General features: G+C 55.0%; 6 protein-coding genes across 6 annotated transcripts; 4 read left to right on the top strand and 2 right to left on the bottom strand.

Moving 5' to 3' along the window:
• Positions 1 to 796: 796 nt before the first annotated feature.
• J4E88_009113 (uncharacterized protein) lies at positions 797 to 3,612 on the bottom strand (the record flags this gene model as incomplete). The annotated part of the gene is made up of 2 exons (XM_049402718.1): positions 797 to 1,012; positions 1,105 to 3,612. 2 exons carry the CDS (start codon positions 3,610 to 3,612, stop codon positions 797 to 799), a joined length of 2,724 nt encoding a protein of 907 aa, XP_049251573.1.
• A 902-nt stretch (positions 3,613 to 4,514) lies between these two features.
• Positions 4,515 to 5,999, bottom strand: J4E88_009112 (uncharacterized protein; the record flags this gene model as incomplete). The annotated part of the gene is made up of 1 exon (XM_049402717.1): positions 4,515 to 5,999. One exon carries the CDS (start codon positions 5,997 to 5,999, stop codon positions 4,515 to 4,517), a length of 1,485 nt encoding a protein of 494 aa, XP_049251572.1.
• A 605-nt stretch (positions 6,000 to 6,604) lies between these two features.
• Positions 6,605 to 6,978, top strand: J4E88_009111 (uncharacterized protein; the record flags this gene model as incomplete). The annotated part of the gene is made up of 3 exons (XM_049402716.1): positions 6,605 to 6,619; positions 6,670 to 6,783; positions 6,832 to 6,978. 3 exons carry the CDS (start codon positions 6,605 to 6,607, stop codon positions 6,976 to 6,978), a joined length of 276 nt encoding a protein of 91 aa, XP_049251571.1.
• Positions 6,979 to 8,248: 1,270 nt separating this feature from the next.
• Positions 8,249 to 9,481, top strand: AOX1_2 (Alternative oxidase, mitochondrial precursor; the record flags this gene model as incomplete). Its single annotated transcript, XM_049402715.1, has 4 exons — positions 8,249 to 8,498; positions 8,550 to 8,862; positions 8,918 to 9,255; positions 9,309 to 9,481. 4 exons carry the CDS (start codon positions 8,249 to 8,251, stop codon positions 9,479 to 9,481), a joined length of 1,074 nt encoding a protein of 357 aa, XP_049251570.1.
• Positions 9,482 to 11,691: 2,210 nt separating this feature from the next.
• AOX1_1 (Alternative oxidase, mitochondrial precursor) lies at positions 11,692 to 13,792 on the top strand (the record flags this gene model as incomplete). The annotated part of the gene is made up of 3 exons (XM_049402714.1): positions 11,692 to 11,988; positions 12,040 to 13,432; positions 13,485 to 13,792. The coding sequence occupies 3 exons, from the start codon at positions 11,692 to 11,694 to the stop codon at positions 13,790 to 13,792; spliced, it is 1,998 nt and encodes a 665-aa protein (XP_049251569.1).
• Positions 13,793 to 14,133: 341 nt separating this feature from the next.
• On the top strand, positions 14,134 to 15,537 carry J4E88_009108 (uncharacterized protein; the record flags this gene model as incomplete). Its single annotated transcript, XM_049402713.1, has 2 exons — positions 14,134 to 14,864; positions 14,928 to 15,537. 2 exons carry the CDS (start codon positions 14,134 to 14,136, stop codon positions 15,535 to 15,537), a joined length of 1,341 nt encoding a protein of 446 aa, XP_049251568.1.
• Between the last annotated feature and the right edge of the window lie 496 nt (positions 15,538 to 16,033).

Genomic DNA, 16,033 nt, shown 5'->3' with positions numbered 1-16,033 from the left:
GCTGCAAGCGCCTAGCACGCACAAAAACATGCCAACGCTCACACGCACTCCATTCGCCAAATACGCTCGCTCGCTCAGCCATGTGTGAATCAGAAATGCTTCTTCAAAGAAAGCCAAAAACATGTGTGAAACTCCGGGGTATAGGATACTTTCTCCCAACCGCTAAAACGCCAGATGGAAAAAGCAACAAATCAAAAGTGTGGATATAATGGTCCAGAGGTGAGATGGATATTTCGATGATACATCGCGGGGAAAGAGAGAGATTCTTCTTCGAAAGAATGCAGATGCTTAGTACTAGAAGGCAATATTAGGGAACGGGGGTTAGGACCAAGCCAGGATCCAGACGCGAAGTGAAAGTTGGGGGTGAATAAGTAGGTTTCGCTAACGTTGATTGCGTGATGTTGCTGTCGTTCGTTTGGAAACAAGAGGTATCGATCAGGTCTGCGCCGGTCCGTCGAGGTGAATTGTCCGATTTGCAAGTGCCTATCTCCAAATTGGTCTGTCTCCTACGCTTGACTGGCGACCACTAACACGGCTTGAAGTGCGACTTTCGGCCAAGCTATCAAGCCTGCTGCTGGAGCGTCCAGGAGGGGTCGACTTAGCAGGAGGGGTCGACTTAGCAGGAGGGGTTGACTTGGTGGCCTCGGAAGTGGATGAGGTGCGCTGTCTAGGTGTAGGTAACAGACTGCTGCGACGACTGGCTGCGGCACTCGGAGGGCGTGATGCGCGACGGGCCGCCGGACTTTCTTCTTTGGCAGGGCTCTTGCCGCTTTCTACTACTGTTGAGACACGACGGCTAGACGCTGGCGTACTTGTACTTGAGGAAGACAGCGGCGTTGATCGTATCGGCAGCTTGCCCTTGGCAGGAGTAACGGGAGAGGAGTTCATTGGGCTTGGCATCAATCGAGCAGAGCGCTGCTGCCCTGGAGTAGTTGATGGAGAACGGCTGGATGCAGTCGGCGAAAGAGCTGAGGAGCGACTCAATGGGCTTCTGAGGGGTATCGATGAACGGCTTGCTGAGCCCAGTCGCGATCCGTCGGGTGATTCGTCTTTTCGGAACGGCGAAGGTGTGGTCAGAGTCAACGGCTTAAAGTTGTGCCCGACGACAGTATCGCGCATGTGCGTGTCCGAGTTCCAACGAGGCTTGGGCCCAGGCCTATCGGTCGGCGTCTTTGCGCGTGCTTGACTAGCTGCAGTGCCAGCCATGGCGCGGGAAGGTGTAAAGTCCAAACGTGCGGAACGCTCAAGTGTAGATTTGCGAGAAGCGACACTCTCAGCACCCAGTGGTATGCTGGAGTATCGGCGGTTGGGAGGGGCCGACGATTTCAAGCTCGCAACACTGGACTGACGAGGCTTCTTGCTTACCGGAGTAATGGAAGGCCGCTGTCCACTACTCTTACGGCTCATGACGACGCTTGAGGCAGGGGATGTGCCTGGTGTGTCAAGGCTTGACTGTGGTAATGAGCCCTCTGTCAGTACGGTGGAGACCGAGTCACGAAGCTTGCGCGATGTAGTGAAGTCGTTCAAGATGATGTCTGTGTTTCCAGTCACGTCTTCCAAGTCCTCCACCTTTGCGCGGACGTCTTTTTGGATACGCAGGATCTCACCGTTGACTGTGGACCTGTGCTTCATCTCGATATCGATGAGCTCAAGCACACGCCTCATAGACGGAGGGTAGTGATCTCGCTTGTCTTTGTAGGTGGCGATGCGCGTAGCTAGTTTCTCCTCGTCGCTGTCTTCGATGGCCTGCTGCAGTCTTTCGATGCTCTTCATGCACGAGTCGTACATGGCAGCAGCCTTGCTGTGGGCTTGACGGAAGCTGTGCACCCATTTGTCTTCGCCCAACTCTTGCCTCAGCGCGTCTGCGTCGGCTTCAAGCTTAGCCTCTTCCTCTTCTAGCGATTCCTTCCTCCGTACCAGTTCGTCACAGGCGGAAGGAAAGATGGTGCTCGCGCGCATCTGGAAGGCGCTGAGTCGCATAGGGAGGAAGTCGAGCGAAGCACGCAGTGGCTGTAGCTTGGCGAAGAGGGCTAGCAGTCGCGAATTCTCTTGTTCGATTTGCGGGATGGGCGAGGTGGGCGAGACGATGGATAGACTGGGCGGCATACTAAGCCGCTTGCTGTTGATTATCGACTGCTTCCGGGGGATTACCTCAACGACGGTTTCGAGCTCGGAAATGTCAAACTTCTCGGGGGCTTCTGCGACTGAGTCGGAGATGACGCGGTGTCTGCGCTCCTCCATCTCAAAGATCAGACGACTGAGGTTTCTGACCTCGGCGCCGATTTCGCCAAGCACGTTGTTCCACAGCTCTTCCCACTCCATGGCGACCTCGACCTGGTTCTTGATGTTCTTGAGCGTCTGCTTGATCTCGCCCCAGTTCATGACTATGTCCTCCATCTGGCTGACAAGCGTCGTCTGGTCTTTCGTGGGCAGGAGCGCAATGTCGGAACGCGACTGCAGGTCTTCTATTGCGCTAATGTAGACGTTGACGAGCCCTTCGAACTTGCCGATGGCGGCATCCACCTCCTCCAGGCCTTCTCTTCCGGCAGCTGCGGCCCACTCTACGTCATCGTCGGCGTCGAGGCCGCTGAGGACCTCTTTCGTCTTGGATATCCATAGGCGGATGTCGTTGGCTGCCTTGTGGAGTGCGCGTCCGGCCTGGGTGGAGGTCGGGAGGGCGGTGATTTCGGAGGCGATGGTTGTGGGCGGCAGCTTCATCGAAGTCAGCTGCTGGATCTGGTTGGTGAAGCTGGCCTTGGAGAGGGTGTAGATGGAGTTGGCGCGGGGGTAGTGGCGCTTCTCGAAGTAGGACGCGATGTCGATGCCATTGTTGTCGTCGAGGACGGATGGCTCCTCTTCGGGTACGGGGGCGGGTAGGGGTGGCGTGTCTTTGGGTGGGGGAGTAGGCGCGGCCATGGGCTCTGGCTCGGCAGGTGCGGTGGGCTCAGGGTCGGCAGGCGCGACAGGTTCTGGTTTGGCAGGCGCGACTGTGGGTGCTGGTTCGGCGGGCGGTGCGGGCGCGGGTTCGGGTTCAGCAGCGGTAATGGTGCCGCTGAGTGCTTTTTCCGACTTGGTGACGTCGGGCAGGCGGTACTTTTGCAGGTCGAGCTCTATTTCGGCTTCTGACTCAGAGGGGAGAACCTTATCGCTGGTGCTGACGACGCTGCTGTGGTCGCTGTCAAAGTCGGGCTCCATCACCAGCGTGGGCACGCTCTCGCCCGTCGACTGGGGCACGAGGGGTGTTTCTACCTGACCAGCCTTTCCGGACCACGCAGTGCCGCGGCGCTCGACGTCGAGGCTGCGGGCTTTGCGGAACTCGTCCAGGCGGCGCAGGCGGTCCTCCTCGATGCGGCCGACGTCGACGGCGCTCTTGTTGTTGGTGTCGGCAATCTGGTTGAGGAATTTCATGCGTGCCAGCAGGCCCGGGGAGACATTTCTCGCGAGTTTGGTGGTGCTCTCAATGTGGGCGGGCGTGTGCCGAAGGGGTTTGGGCGAGGATGACGACGTCGTGGTCGTCGGTGGTGGGTTCGGCGGTGTCTTCGCTGGCAAGTCAACGGCAGTCGCGGCGGGGCTGCTGTCGAGAACTGAAGGCGGCGCGGCCGTGTCGCTCATTGAGCATGTCTGTGTGGACCTCGAGGATGCCTCCAGGTCGCGTTCAGACAAAAGAGGAGGCTGCGCAGGACTGGTATCGCTATGCACGGATCAAAAGATCAATCGGGAGATGAATCGACGTTCTTTGGGTTGGCGCCGAAATCGCGTTAGCTTAGTACTTAACGCGTTGCTTCTGTTTAACAACAATGTCGGTGTGGCGCATCAACAATGAAAAGGTTTACAGTGCTTGCGCGAGTGGTGTGTATCCATTGTGTGTCTTTGGAGGAGGCGTTCCATAGGTCTAGAGACACCCGTTCACAAAACGTCCCGCTTGTGTCTCACCGGGCGCCGCTGTCCCCAATTTCCGCCAGCAGCCAGCTCCCCCCTGCTATCAGTGCTTTCATTCCCACTCATTCCACTCATTGGCACTCAAGGTGCAACGCCTCGGTCTGTGCCACCCTTTCTAGACGCCTTCGTCGTCGATCTTATCGTTTGTGTTATACACGTTCACTATGTGCTATGCATGGTCATGTGCTCTCTACCCCGTATCGTGGTGGATCCGTCCCCGGTCCTTTGAGCTGGACGGACTTGGATTGAATGGGATTTCCGATTGAGGACCTATTATACATTGGTACACATTATTTACATTCCGACTTGACTGTATATAACACTATAGATCTGCAAGCCGCAGGTGCAAAGGGGGTATCTATCTCAAGCCGCCTCCTATCGGCACGCTCTGAGCGGAATGGTAAAAGAGCCCTGCTTCCAACCAGGGAATACTCTTTGAGGAAATTCTCTATGGTGTGGAGTTGAGATTTGGGTGGACATGAGCTTCGTGCAAATTAGATAAAGGGTTAAGTGGGAAACATGGACAAGAAATGAAAAAAGGGTGAGATCCATGAATACTTTGCCATAAGGCCACTTCACAGCGCCTCGTAATTCGGGTCGATCTGTAGTGTAGGGGTTCTCGTTTGGTTCTTCTGCTTTTGCCATTCCGACGTGATTTCCTCACGCACGCCCTGGCACCATTGCAGGATGGCAGCATCGAACTTCTTCCACGCTTCTGCGTCCTCGCCGTGGACCACGTCCATGACATTAACGTCGAGTTTGATGTCCCAGCGTAGCTCGGCGGCTTTGACCCAGTAGCGCAGGTTGTCAGCGCAGCGATACGGCTTGGCTGTGTCGGTGTGGTACGTCTTGATCTCTTCAAAGTGTCGTTTTGACTTTCGGACGAGAGTGTTGTGGAGATGTACGAGGCGCAGTCCGTTCTGTAGCGCGGCCAGGAAGGGTGTTGGGAGTTCAGAGTCGGCAGCGCTGGTCCACTCAGGCAGGGGCTCTGGATTGCTGTCAAACGACTTGAGGAAGAGCAGCTCCCTCTCGCGTTCTTTGCCCGCCCAGTCACCCTCGCGCCACGACCAGCTTTCTCTTTCTGCAAGTTCCAAGCGCTCCTTCTCCTCTTCCGTGTCGAGCAGTGTGCCGATGTCGTCGACCCACTGCTTAAGTTGGGTGACTTCATACGGCTGCACGCCGTTTCCGAAGTTGCGAATGGCGAGACGTTTCAGTACCTCGAGTGTATCGTATAGTTCCTTTCGGATCGTCCGTTCCGACTTGATGGCGTAGAGTCGTTGTGGTTCTTCGTGTGCGGTGTAGTAGTTCTTCGCGGCGCGGATCGCGAGGGTGGTGACGTCCAAGAGATTAATGCCTTGTACTTCGTGCCAGCCTGACGCTTCCTCGCCACCGTTCTTCGCGGTCTTTCCGTCCGGCTGAACATCAGAGAAGCCCTTCTCGAGTTCGTGCAGATGCTTCATAGACTCGGCCAGCGATTCGCGTAGCTCGCGACGCAGGACAGTCATATCAGGCGGCGGCGGGACGTAGACGGGGTTGTTCTTGTAGGTGCTGACGGTAGGCGGGAGCATCATGGGCTCAGGGTCCTCCCACTGCATGGACGCCGTCTCGTCAAGCGGTGACTCGACGAAGCCCACTGGGTCATTCATCCCGTCTGGTGACGCCAGCGACATTGTCGAGAAGTCGGCATCGAGGCCAGGCGACATTGGTTCGTTGCCGCTCGCTGTGCGCGATCCGGGCTTGCGGCCTTTGGCCACGCGTCCCGTCGCGGTGTCGAGCAGGCCCGTCCGCGCGAAGTAGTACTGGAGATGTGCGATGGTGCCCAGGTTCATGACACTCTCTCTGTTCTTCGCCGATTTGGAGAATTCGGTGCCCTCGGGGCGCATGTAACCACGTCGCCTGCCGCCATCGGAGAGGCGCGAGCTCACTGAGCGCGCGGACGAGACAGACGACGCGGTTGAGACAGAGCGGTCGAGCGGGGGAATTGCGCCGATGGCCAGCGATGGGGTTGCCCAAGGGTCGGGCGAGGTTGAACGTGCGGGTGGGGAGTTGGGCGTGTCCATGGTGGTTGACAGGGGTGGCAGGTGCAGGGCCGTCGCAGTCGTGAGACTTCTTATCAGCAGAGAGATTCGGTGTTTTCGAATCCTAGGCATTTACGGAGCGGTGGCGGGTTATCTAGCACTGCTCTTGTTTGCGGACCCTCCTGGGCAATGTGCGGTTGTTGCTATGTGAGTCGGGGTTGCGATAGGGGGCGTTTGATTAGAGGTTTCAGTAACGGGGAGCGACGCGAGATTGTATCCGAAAACAACGCGTGACTAGCGGCACCACATCGCCCTGAGCGTCCTCACCGATGCAATCTCCGTATAGCCGCGAACGCATGTCATTGCGATTATCCTTCGATGTGAACAGGTGTCAAAAGCAAATTCTCCTTTGCGGCGCCAGATGCCTCCCGCCCGCCTAAGGTTGCTTCTGGCCCCGCAATCCAGGTGGAAGCTCAAGGGTTCCTTCCCGAAGTAGCGTGTACCTTTCGCAATAACGATGACGTCGCACGCCTGCAGGAGCATACAGCCCTATATTACAAGCAGAAATTGCATGAATTTGATCTAACAGACACCCCTCTCGCAACAACCCCACTCACATGAGACGCTTCTTTGCAACTACAGCCAGAATGTCAAGCAAGCGAGTGCGTTGTCTGCCCACGTCACTAGTGGCAAAGCTGATGTAGCCACTCAGATCCAGTACAAAGTCGAGGGCGAGGTGCAGGGCGTCAACTTCCGATCCTTCACGCAAAAGCAAGCAAAAAGTATCGGTGTAACGGGCTTCGTGACCAATGCATCCGATGGGAGTGTGCGTATTTGACTCATACTTGCGCCGACTACCACTCACACTAGGCAGGTCCAAGGCGAGGCTCAGGGCAGCGAGGACAAGATCAAAGAGTTCGTTCAACACCTGAACAAGGGACCATCGGCTGCATCAGTCTCAAAGGTTGACCATTCGGACATCTCGACCAAGGACGGTGAAAGCGGTTTCAACGTCCAGTAGTTGGTACTCGGCTCCCCAAACACAACCTTGGAAGACTCTACACACCTGCCGGCATTGACATGAACCAACATCTGCCAATCATGTATGTCCTGCGCTACCGTAGCCCATGAATGGCATGAAAAGAATAGTGTAATGTCATGCATCATTTCAAGTGCGATATCGGGCATTTCCAACCACTGGCTTTGTCTTGGGCACGCTGGCTACCTAATCTTTATGATTGAGCTATGGTGCAGCAACATACATCGCGCACCGATAATATACTTGCTCAAAAAGCATCCTGCTCGTGACTTGCCGTGCGCACGTTTTTGCCGACTCGACGGCAGTCTTCGCCCTTGCTCAATTGGTCATCGGCACGATGCTAGAAGTTTTCTCTTTAGGTGAAGCAAGAGCCCGTCGCTAGTGTGTCGATGAAGCCTAGACAGCTCGCACGTCCACAGGTGTGATTGATCTGAGTCGAAGATCGATATGCTGAAGCTACCAACACCACCTAAGCATAGCACCGCGTCGTGAGGTGGCAGCCGCAAAGTAATCTACCGCTCAATTATGACCATAAACCATGAACCAGGTCGTCAAAGCCACACACGAGAGATTACTATCATGGTACAGCGATATTTGTATGTTGCGCCGTGGCGTCAGCCCTATCAGCGGGTCTACGGCAAACAACGAGACCCCGATCTCAGTCAGCGAGACCCCGACGAGCTTCTTCCGGAAGCAGCGACCACGCATCCAACGCAACAATATCGTCCGTTCGTCGTACACGGTCCGAAACCCCATCAAAACTACTTCCATTGAGTCGTCTATACTCTCGCATCTTTTTTTCTGTCGCCAAAGTCCCCCTTTGAGCTGTTGGACAGGGGCATGGCAAATGTCTTGGCAGGGCGATCCCGGTTCCTTCCGTCAGCTGAATCACCACTTCTCTCAGCCACCTCAAACTCGTCTTTGCACGCGACCGATACGCCCGTAATTGACGACTGCTGACACTTCTGGCCTCTGGAATGCACCCTATTCGCTCGCCGAGTCGCCGCAGGACGGGTATGGCGCGGTGTAGCGGCGGCATCCCATGCCCATTCCTGCTTCACCCTAATGATGACTGAACGCGCCAGGCAGGCACGAGTACTGCTTGATAGATTTTTTAGGTGTCAGATATAAAGGACCAACGTGTGCCTCAGTTGTGCTTCTAGCTAACCATCAGCACTTACCATTGCAGTTGACATCACCCCTTACCCTACATACGCCTACTCAACATATACAAGCACACCCTAAACCGCAGATGATCTCCACCAGAGCAGCAACACGGGGATCAACCACCTCGAAGCGGGCTACGGCTCAGCTTATCAAGTCCTTCCAGAGCTACAATGCTGGATTCCGGCCCACATACGTCGCGGTACAGCACTTCCAATCACCACTTGGTCAGAGGCACTTCACCTCTTCGCCCAACGGTGGAGCCAAGATTGTAGAGTTCTTCGAGAAGCACCCGACAGAAAAGGTCCGCAAGACGCACGCTGCATGGCCTCATCCAGGTACGTACCTACAAGTACACAACGCCTTGACAGCTAGCTAATACCTGTCAGTGTACACCGAAGAGCAGATGAACCAAGTCACGATCGCGCACCGGGAAGCGAAGACCATGTCCGACAAGGTCGCCCTCATCGCCGTTAAGATCCTACGCTGGGGTCTCGACAAAGCAACTGGATACAAGCATCAGAAGGCTGTGGATGTGGATGCCAAAAACCCACTGGCAAAGCGGAAGGCTTTTGCAATGAATGAAGAGAAGTATCTCATTCGAAATGTCTTCTTGGAGAGTGTGGCTGGAGTACCCGGCATGGTCGCTGGTATGCTTCGCCACTTGCACTCCATGAGACGGATGAAGCGCGACAATGGATGGTATGCATACTCGCTTATTGGAATACGAAGTCGTTGCTAATACATCATTCGCCAGGATTGAATCGCTACTCGAAGAAAGCTACAACGAACGAATGCACCTACTCGTCTTCCTCAAGATGCAAAAGCCAGGACGCTTCATGCGTCTGATGGTATTAGGCGCCCAAGGAGTCTGGTGCAACGCATTGTTCTTCGCCTACCTCCTCAGCCCCCGCACCGTCCATCGATTCGTAGGATATCTCGAAGAGGAAGCCGTCATCACATACACACGCCAGATCGAGGATCTTGATGCAGGCCGCCTGCCCAAGTGGGCGAAGATGGATGCACCCGAGATCGCGGTAGACTACTGGCAGATGCCTGAAGGCCACCGCACAATGCGAGATCTGCTCCTCTACAGTGCGTATACCCCTGATCCTTCCATGCAGCACAGCCCACTAACCCAATCCTAGTCCGCGCAGACGAATCCAAGCACCGAGAGGTTAATCACACGTTCGGTAACCTCGACCAGAAGGAAGACCCTAACCCATACGTGAGCGAATACCGGAACCCAGAGGAGCCTCATCCAACCAAGGACCTTGCCCACATGAAGCCGACAGGCTGGGAGAGACACGAGATCATTTAAGGACCTCCATTGCTTTGCTTATTAGCGTTTGTTCGGCATACACGGCGTCCTTGGTTTCCATTCTCCGCTCTTACAAAATTGCATTTCGGCGTTACAAGACATCTTGGAATATTGGACAAACGATACCCAGATCACGATGGGTGTCATGAGGAGTAGATGCATCATGTATCCCTAGACTTTCGGACCTTCTACAGATTCAGATTCAATCTCAGTTCCAAGCGGTGTGCTCCCATCGGATCCGCATCTCGATATACAGTAGCTCCAGCACAATAGCCGGTGGTGTTGCTAGGTATAGCAATAATTTGATATCACGAAGCTTCATCGATATTCAACACAGAGTCGCTAGGTGGATCGCGGCACACCCAGAGATGGAGTAGGCTCGAAGAAGGACCGTTCAGGACCAGGGCGCATTTCGCGCTGACTGGCGGCCTGAACGACCGATGCCAAGTATAACGCGGATGCAACGCGTGCCCCAGCCTCCTCCTTGACTTGCAGGATAGCGCTTTCAAGGAAGCGGAAACTTTCCGGTCAGCGTCTGCATAAACATCTCCACGTAAGCCCCAGCCCATGCATTCATGACGAGTCAGTCACATAGTGGCGCGTGTCGCGCAGCCTCGTGCAGCCTCAAAAAAGGAACCTCGCGGTAGCCTGCCGATCTGGACAAGCCCAAGACCAAGACCGCCAAACTTCAATACCGTCCTAATGCAGCTACTGCTGAGTATGATTCGATAAAAACACACGTTCGCTTCGCTATGCTGTGGCCGATGCAGAGTTGCGATCGCTGAGGTTTACAGTTTAGTGGACACGAACTGTACCTCGGGAATAAGGTAACATCGTGACATTGAGGGACGCCTTTGGGTTTGCGGCTCACAGGATCTAGTAGCAAGTCGATGTGAACTATCTCGACGGACAGGGTGTACAACAGTAGGAAGCCATTCCTTTCCCGTACGAGACCGTTTACAACGACTGGTTTACCGTTCTTCCGTGGTTCGAAGCGGAGCTAACCCCGCACTTACTCGCACTAGCTTCGACGCCAAGGGCAGACCTCCTCTCAACGTGAGGCACAACGACTACGGCACTGGGTGGGTGGGGGAGTGGAGTTGGAAGGATGGTGATGGATGGCATGTCTATGCTGACTCTTACTTTACCATCGATGCCATCAACGCCGATGATAACCTCCAATACATCGACACCTCCGTTAACGATGAGTGCGCCGAGCGCGTGAGGCACCCACAGTACATCCGTGCATCTCTCGTGGAAGAATGCGGATGTGGGGTGCAGTAGTCGCCATGAGACGTCAGCGCCGCAAGACCCCCGCAGAGAGACGCGAGCTAATCCCTCTTGCCGCAGCTGCATGAGCTTCCAGGACCATCATCCTGGAGCTACTTGGAGCTCTGACAAGTATAGCAGAGAGTGCTTGAATCTGTTGTGCCATTGTGAAATCGTGCGCAAAGGTCTTCGACCAATTCCTTCTCTACGCATCTATCATGAACGGATTTCACATCTCGGTTATCGCTTTCCCGATGGTGGCTCACTCAAATGCCTCGTTCATTCCTGTTCGTACGTGATACGCTGGAGCTCGACGCCTGGGGACGCTACAGTGACCTCTCAGCTTCGGGTCCGCAATGCTTACCCCCAAGAGTGGGCCTGTATACGCAACCGAGCATGCCTTCTTACTGGATATGAGGCTTCTCCGCACCCAACTAGCAAACATGCGACAAATGCAGCGTCTATCCCAGTCCGGTCTTTATCCAGTACCGTCGGGACGGTAGGTACCCTTGTGCGAGCATTCCGACCAATCATTGTTTGCGCACCTACCCTGTGGAAGTCCGGCATAGACGCAGCCTACCTTGCGGATCCGCAAGTTTAACATGCCGCTCCCCTTGGAATGGCCATGATGGATGGTCGCAGCCAACGTCTAAGCCTCTTTGGCTGGGGAGGCTGGCCAAATGGTACATGTCCCCTCTTCGGTGCATGCATCTTGCTGCTATCGGAATTGACGGCTGATGGACAGCGCGTAGTGACACAGCCTAGATGACGGACCCTCCTTGAAGCCGAAGATCCTGGAGATGCGGGGTCTGAACAGTTTAAAGAGACGTCGTGCCTTCGACTGAGAAGAGCATCATGCCCAGTTGACTTGTCTCCTGCGGTCAACGATACAACAATAACACCTTTCTAATTATATCTTTATCTCATCGACAGTCTTCAAGATGACGATTCCCGATGAGGTCGATATCATCGTGTGTGGAGGTGGTTCCTGTGGTTGTGTGGTTGCTGGACGTCTGGCCAATCTCGACCACAACCTCCAGGTCCTCTTGATCGAGGGTGGAGAGAACAACCTCAACAACCCATGGGTCTTCCGCCCGGGTATCTACCCGAGGAACATGAAGTTGGACAGCAAGACTGCCACTTTCTACTACTCTCGTCCCTCGGAGTGGCTCGATGGCCGCCGAGCTGTTGTGCCCGTCGCCAACATTCTCGGAGGTGGATCTTCCATCAACTTCATGGTAAGCGCTTCCCATCCACAGTATCATTAGCAGCCATTGACTTCTCATCAGATGTACACTCGTGCCTCCGCTTCCGACTACGACGACTTCCAGGCCAAGGGTTGGACCACCAAGGAACTCATTCCCTTGATGAAGAAGCACGAGACCTACCAACGTTCCTGCAACAACCGCGACATCCACGGTTTTGAGGGACCCATCAAGGTCTCGTTCGGTAACTACACCTACCCGATCAAGGAGGACTTCCTCCGTGCCACCGAATCTCAGGGCATCCCGACGACCGACGATCTCCAGGACTTGACCACTGGCCATGGTGCCGAGCACTGGCTCAAGTGGATCAACCGCGACACCGGACGACGATCTGACTCTGCTCACGGCTACATCCACAGCACCCGCGCTGTTCACCAGAACCTGCACCTCCTCACCAGTAACAAGGTTGAGAAGGTCATTCTTGAGGGAGACCGCGCCGTTGGCGTCAAGGTTGTCCCGACCAAGCCTCTCCACCCCGAACAGCAGATGTCGAGGGTCATCAAGGCTCGCAAGCAGATCATCGTCTCCGGTGGTACTCTGAGCTCTCCTCTCATCCTTCAGCGCTCTGGTATCGGTGACCCAGAGAAGCTCCGCAAGGCTGGCGTCAAGCCTCTTGTCGATCTTCCTGGTGTTGGTCTCAACTTCCAGGATCATTACTTGACCTTCGCCACCTACCGCGCTAAGCCTCACGTCGAATCTTTCGACGACTTCGTCCGTGGCGACCCCAAGGTCCAGGAGCAGGTCTTCCAGCAATGGAACATCAACGGCACTGGCCCACTCGCCACCAACGGTATTGAGGCTGGTGTCAAGATCCGACCGACCGAGGAAGAACTCAACATGATGGACAGCTGGCCATGCAAGGAGTTCCGCTCTGGCTGGGACTCGTACTTCAAGGACAAGCCCGACAAGCCCGTCATGCATTACTCCGTTATTGCTGGTTGGTTCGGTGACCACATGGTCATGCCACCGGGCAAGTTCTTCACCATGTTCCACTTCCTCGAGTATCCCTTCTCTCGTGGTTCCACGCACATTGTGTCGCCAAACCCGTACGAGGCCCCCGACTTCGACGCTGGCTTCATGAACGACAAGCGCGACATGGCTCCTATGGTCTGGGGTTACATCAAGTCCCGTGAGACTGCCCGCCGTATGGACGCCTACGCTGGTGAGGTGCAGGCCATGCACCCCTTCTACGGCTACGACAGCCCAGCCCGTGCCAAGGATATGGATCTTCAAACCACCAACGCCTACGCGCTCCCTGGTAACATCACGGCCGGTATCCAGCACGGATCTTGGACTATGCCCATCGAGAAGGGTCGTGCAGCCAAGCCCAACTTCTTGAGCTCGAGCTGCCAGGACATTCAGGAGGACTTGCAGTACTCCACCGAGGACATCAAGCACATTGAGGACTGGACCAAGCGTATGTATTCCCCTACTCATGAGTCGTCGGACATCTCACTAACACACTACAGGCCACGTTGAGACCACCTGGCACTCGCTCGGTACCTGCTCCATGGCACCCAGGAACGGCAACTCCATCGTCAAGCACGGTGTGCTCGACGAGCGCCTCAACGTCCACGGTGTCAAGGGCCTCAAGGTCGCCGACTTGTCCATCTGCCCCGACAACGTCGGTTGCAACACGTACTCGACTGCGCTCCTCATTGGCGAGAAGTGCGCCGTGCTTACGGGTGAGGACTTGGGCTACAGCGGCAGCGCCCTCGACATGAAGGTCCCCAACTACCACGCCCCGAGGGAGATTGCTGGACTGTCGCGCTTGTAAAAAGTCGCTGGGTTAGGATGTCTGTTATATAGTTTTCATGATTAAAACGAGTTAATGTTATGTTGTGTACAGTTACACTTTGTGTCTCGTCGTAATTGTGATGTTTGGTTGTGACTGCTGGCTTACTCTTCCGACGATGTCGTGATCACGCTAGTACCCATCTCCACCTCATCCATTGGTCGTTCCTGAATTGCTAGCCGCTGACCCACATGGCATGAAATGTTTAGTCGAAGACCGGAGGCACCGCATACCTCTTTGTGTAAGCCTTCCTGTCTGTCTTTACATTCCACTTTTCCTTTTCCCTTCCTAGCCTTCGCGGACAGTCGCCAAACCCAGCCACCATGTCCGCACTAACCCTCAAACGTGCATCGCAAACCGCGACCAAGATCACGCGACCAGCCTTCCAACACACCATCCGCAATCTAGCAACAGTATCACCAGTACAAACAACGACCCGCAACCACAAAATCGTCGTAATCGGCGGCGGCTCAGCCGGCATATCCCTCTCTCACCAACTCCTGCGCAAAGGAAACTTTTCCCAAGACGACATCGCCATCATAGACCCCGCGCAATGGCACCACTACCAACCGGGCTGGACGCTCGTAGGCGGCGGTCTAAAAAAGAAAGAAGATCTGCGCCGCCCCTTGAAAGAGCTCATGGATCCACGCTTCAAATTCTACAACAGCGCTGTAGGAAGCTTTGCACCAGAGGAAAATTACGTCCTGACCAGTAACGGCGAGAAGATCGGGTATGAACAGCTGGTTGTTGTGCCCGGTATCACGCTTGACTATGGTAGTGTGAGTGGCTTGAAGGAGGCGTTGGAGGAGAAAGATGCTATGGTGAGCACGATTTACGATTACGCGTATTGCGATAAGGCGTATGAGAATGTAAAGAAGTTCAAAAAGGGTGATGCAGTGTTTACGCAGCCAGCCGGCGTGGTCAAGTGTGCGGGCGCGCCGCAAAAGATCATGTGGCTTGCGTTGGATTATTGGAAGGATGCTGGGCTGTATCCGAAGGATATCAACGTCGCTTTTGCGACGGGGTTGCCTACGATGTTCGGTGTGCCGAAATAGTAAGTCGTCTCCTCTACCTTCCAACATGCAAACGAGGCAGAAATGTGCTAACACCCCACCAGCGCAGCAACGCTCGAAAAGCTCCGCGTAGAACGCGGCGTAGAAGGTCTCTTCCAACACGACCTTACTTCCATCAACGGCAACACCGCAACCTTCACATCCCCCAACTCCCCCACCCCAGTGAAGAAACACTTCGACTTCCTGCACGTCGCGCCCAAGAACGTGCCTTGGGGGTTCATCAAATCTAGCCCTATCGCAAACGAAGCAGGCTATGTTTCCGTCTCGGATTCTACAACGCAACACACTTCTTACCCCAACATCTGGTCCATAGGCGACGCGTCCTCTTTACCGACATCCAAAACCGTGGCTGCCATCACGGCCGAAGCACCGGTGTTGGTGTCTAACGTACTCTCAGCGATGGAGGGCAAGGAGCTGACGGCTAGTTACGATGGGTACACGTCTTGTCCGTTGCTGACAGGGAGGAAGGAGGTGTTGCTTGCGGAGTTTATGTATGGGGGTGTGCCGAAGGAGACGTTCAATGGGCTATTGGGAATTGATCAGGGAGTGCCGCGGAAGGCGTTTTACTGGCTGAAGAAGGACTTCTTTCCGTGGGTTTATGGAAAATATCATGTCAAGGGCGAGTGGGCGGGGCCGAAGGGGTTGGCTAGGTGAGTGGGAAGTGCGATGGGTTCGCGCCGCATGTGGCCGGGTGGACGAATCGTCGGCATGTGAGCGTATCTCGGCGCTTGGGAAGCTGCAAAGGCATTGTTGACCTATTTCAGAAATACCTACCTTCGTGATCTGAATCCAAATATTATCGTAGCTGTTGCAGCAGCATACTGTGCAATAATCGTGGGCAATCGCTTGTTGCTTATGAGTGGTGGTGCTAAACAGAACTTACAGAGCTATGGCCGCGTACCGTATCAGCTAAAAAGAACATGTCGAGATTGTGCGCTTGTTTACCGACGTCTTTTTGAACAAGTGCCTCATCGGAAGGTTAAAGCCAGGCAAAGCGTTGTCGCCGGCCTGTGGCGGCGCAATTGGTTTTGCGCGGTCCGTCAAGCACCGCGACTGCGAACTGACGGGTACGTGCTCACCTGGGCAGTCTAGCGCTTGTACCACCTCTGACACTTCAATACCTCCGCCGCTTCTACTACTTCTACCACCC

Source organism: Alternaria novae-zelandiae (genome assembly GCF_023758075.1).
Source record: "Alternaria novae-zelandiae strain BMP 2774 chromosome Unknown scaffold_22, whole genome shotgun sequence".
NCBI classification, from domain to species: domain Eukaryota; kingdom Fungi; phylum Ascomycota; class Dothideomycetes; order Pleosporales; family Pleosporaceae; genus Alternaria; species Alternaria novae-zelandiae.
This window is presented reverse-complemented; position numbering and strand designations above follow the sequence as displayed.